Source organism: Phalaenopsis equestris, unplaced genomic scaffold, assembly GCF_001263595.1.
Source record: "Phalaenopsis equestris unplaced genomic scaffold, ASM126359v1 Scaffold000002, whole genome shotgun sequence".
Taxonomy (NCBI): Eukaryota; Viridiplantae; Streptophyta; class Magnoliopsida; order Asparagales; family Orchidaceae; genus Phalaenopsis; species Phalaenopsis equestris.
This window is the reverse complement of record NW_018164444.1, coordinates 4,517,009-4,521,002: the sequence shown is the minus strand read 5'-3', so window position 1 is coordinate 4,521,002 and position 3,994 is coordinate 4,517,009. Positions and strand designations below refer to the sequence as shown.

The following is a 3,994-nucleotide window of genomic DNA, read 5'->3' as shown; positions in this document are numbered from 1 at the left end:
ATTATACAATGAAAGTTTTTCGCAGTTTTTTTTATGTATATAGTTTTGATTCTTTACGTATATGATGTATGAATTTATATTTATCACCTTTATTTAATTTTTTGTCAGCCATAAAATCAAACCATTACAAAACCATCAGGTCAAAGACTTTCATGTGATTTTATAATAAGAAAACATGCAAAACAATGTATGATTTATTTTCAAAGTAAGTTCTAGCTTATTTAGATAAATTGATGATCATATTTGTCAACATACTAAGAGGTATTTCAAAGAGTCGGTTCATATGATTATAACAACTATATAAAGAATATATATATATATATACTCTTTGAAATACTCTTTGAAATACTTCTCAGAGTATGTGCTTTTAATCTGTGCTTACCAACTAATTTGATGTAGCTCGCCGCTTTGTTAAAATTTTCAAGCAAAAGTAAGGAGTCAAAACTTCTAAGGATAGTCAAGAAAAACTCTAAAGAAAATATTATTGAAAAATTTTTTATTATTAATTTTCTTAAAGTGAAATACATTCTTTTATATATAAATTTATCATGCTAAAGTATTGTGAATTTAAATATCAAACTTTAGCCGATAGAGATTTAAACTATGTGAGCATTGTGTGATATGAAATAAATTTCTCTTGAATTATTAGTTAAAGACGGAATGAAAAAAATTAAGTGGCCTTTTGTTTTATTGAGGTTAATTTATGCACACGCAAAGACTATATTTGAACCAATTGAATGCGCTAATAGCAACATGGGATGGATGAAATGTCACGTAAATTGAGGTCAACGTATTTTGATCATGTTTGAAGCCACTATAATGTTGCTTATTTATAGGATGAATTTCAATAGTAAGTACGAAATGTTAAAATTGCCCAATATGTGCCACTAAATGAAGTCGTTTGGATTCAAGATTGATCTTTTAAGTGTTTTGATGGACACTGAAATCGCTTGAACGACATCTTTTTGCATGGTTGATTGCACAAACTCAAATATGTTGAGAATGTCAATCATATAGAAAATCCAGTGCAGAGCAAAAGGGTCCCTCCTTTAGCCCTTGGGTTAGATTGACATGGGTGACCGCAAGTTCCAGGTATCTCATTTCCATCATCTCCTTTTAGAAGTGAGTGACGAATAAGTCCAGGCACTATCTTTATTTCTGGCATATCTGTTGGAAGGGCTATGAGTTATTCAGAGGCTTCTAGACACTCACAAATTGCACCACAAACATCTGCTTAAAATTAATAAATGATATAATTACTCCCTTTGGAGGTATTCCATTGGATCGCATGAGAGGTCAACTCCTTTTGTTGTGGCATATATGAAATTTAAAACGATCGACGATGAAATGAAAAATAGAACGAGAAAAAATCACATCAGAAAAAAAATACACAGATTTACGTGGTTCGGCAAATTGCCTACATCCATGGAGTTGCATAAGATTTTACTAATTGAGGAAATTACACTAGTTGATCGTCTCCAATTACAAGAGTGAATTCTTCATTTCACTTCTTCACTCTTCTCTCTCTATACCGAGATACACCGAAGAAGAAGAAATATGTACAAGAGAAGAAGAAATATGTACAAGAGAAAAATTTGTTTCTCTTCTTGCGCAAGCCACCAAGAAGAAATCAAGAACACCTTCTTCCTTCTAAGCACGCAAAATCAACTAAAAAAGAGTACCTTGCGAAAACACATTTTTCTGCCTTCTGCTTTTCGTAAGCCTCAACAAGAACCCAAGCAATCCACGTAGGAAGTCTCCTTTCCTGCTTCCACGAAATGAAGGAGGCGAGAGTTTCTGTTCTCGCATAAAGGAGACGGAAGCGAGAGATCGCGAACCAACAGGAGCGGGAGATCGCAAAAATGGGAGCATTTTTTTTTTGTTTCGCGAAAATGGGAGCAGAAGACGGGAGTCGGGATTGGGAGCGGAAGAAATACGTGCGGGGTTTTAATTTTTTTTTTCTTTTAACCATCTCCACACCTAACACCTTCAACGTGGTAAAAAAAAAAAGATGACACTTTAGTGTGTCGTGATTTTTAGCAAACACAATTGATTTAAACAAGGCAATGTGTTTAGTCAGATTGATTTGTGCCTTGTAAGACTCCAATGATGGAAACTTGAATCATTATGCAGGTTCGCATCGGAGATTTGCAACGAGAACCCTTTTTTGGGCTGACTAGGAGCTTCATTGCACTTGAATCATTATGCGGGTTCACATCAGAGATTTGCAACGAGAACGCATTTTTGGGCTGACTAGGAGCTTCATTACACTCGAATCAATGTCGGTTGATTGGTGTTGACCCACCACTATCAAAGTATTGGAAGTTGCCTTCCCTCTCCAAGGCCGGGGAAACTCTTTTGCCATTGGGCACTGGCCCTTCATCCCAAAGCTAATTATCTCTCTTCTGTGTCAGCGCGCCTCAGATGACATCCAAAATTTGATCCTTCAACTCCTAAATTTGTCTGGTCACAAATTCTCGGGTGCAGTACATGATGTCAGTGTCTCTGTTATTTGTTTCTACTCCTTGGGTTACTCCTCTTCTTGCTTGTAGCATGATTCACAACTATAGGATGTTGAATCACGATTTTTCTGTGACACACCCAAGAAATAGTGTTAAGTATAGAGTGAAAGAGAGACAAAAATAGAAGAGTGAACAATAATGAATAATAATCTATCATGTATTATTCATAAAATGATTCTCCTATTTAAAAAAGAGAGAGTACAATGATGATATTATATTTTTGCCACTGCATCAAAAGGGGACCGTACTAGGGTATTTATGATATTTTACATTTATGGGCTTATCGTCTAGCTACTTTCTATCTTAGCCGACTAATCTTAATTAACTTCAAGTCGGTAGGGTCAGCTTAGTCATTTGAGCTTGATCGGCGCAGATCGACTTGTTGATCTAGCTAGATGTTAATCCTTGACTTCTGGTGAGGAGTCTTTAGGCGTCCAAGAGATGGTTGAAGATGCTATGGAACTATATCTTTTATTGGATCGACTCTAATGGAGGGTAGGCTATGGCACGGGGCGGCATTCCAATAGTGAGGGGCTCCAATGGGGAAAAAATGTGGAAACTGAGTAGGGGAAGAGCTTTATTGTCCCAATTATTTATAAGAGATATTGCCCCAATTATTTATAATAGAAGAGCCAAAATTAATAATATAAATAATATGAAAATGACCTGAAGAAAAATACGGCCTGACCGATCTCGCCGGCGGCGGCGGCGGCTCCGGCGAGTGAGGCGGAGGTAGTGCCTTCCTTCGATGAAAATAGCCAGCTGTGTAGATCCCATGATATCTGGATCCTTCCGATTCCGTCGATCTCGACCCGCTCTCTTCCCCTGAACTTCCATCGGAGACGCTTTACATGGAGAACCTTCATCCCGTCCAAACAGACGCACATCCCCGATGAATCCTTATCCATCCCTCCGATCTCAATGGTTATTTCGCGTTCCCTTCCTGAAACCCTAGCTGATGTACGGTACGATCTTCTACCGCCGGCACTTGCATCCGGTTTTAATAACACGTGCTCCCTTTTCGAAATCGGAATTGCAGGCGTTCGCCTCGTCGCCTTCATTTTCCGGTGAGCCTCCTCTTCCATGTCACCGATGAGGAGTATCATCTCCCCATCGACTGCAACAGAAACGTAGAAATTGGAGGAGGGTTCAGGGCCGCCGGTGGAAGGGAACCTGGCGCGTGTGAGATCCCAAGCAACATCGACGATACGGTGGGCGAGATGCTCATGGAGGTGGAACCGGCGAGTGCCCTTTCGCTTCCAGAAAAACCAGGGGCGGATTTGGAAGAAGAAGGCGTTGTCGTCATTATCGTTTTCATCGTCTAGAGAAGAGGTGGGGGAGAGGTGGAGGTTAGCTCGGAGGAAGAGGCCGAGGAGGGTTCGGGACCAGCTGAAGGATGCGAGACCAAGATGGGTGTCGAAGATGGAGGTAGTGAGGCTCGGCCCTACCGCCGTCGACGATGGCGGACCACC

The 3,994-nt window shown here is 39.8% G+C and overlaps 1 protein-coding gene across 1 annotated transcript; it reads right to left on the bottom strand.

The window, feature by feature from the left end:
• Positions 1 to 1,859: 1,859 nt before the first annotated feature.
• On the bottom strand, positions 1,860 to 3,994 carry LOC110030746 (the record flags this gene model as incomplete). Its single annotated transcript, XM_020733639.1, is given in 2 exon segments — positions 1,860 to 2,590; positions 3,189 to 3,994. Coding segments are annotated over 2 exon segments (888 nt in total), but the record flags the coding sequence as incomplete, so codon positions are not given.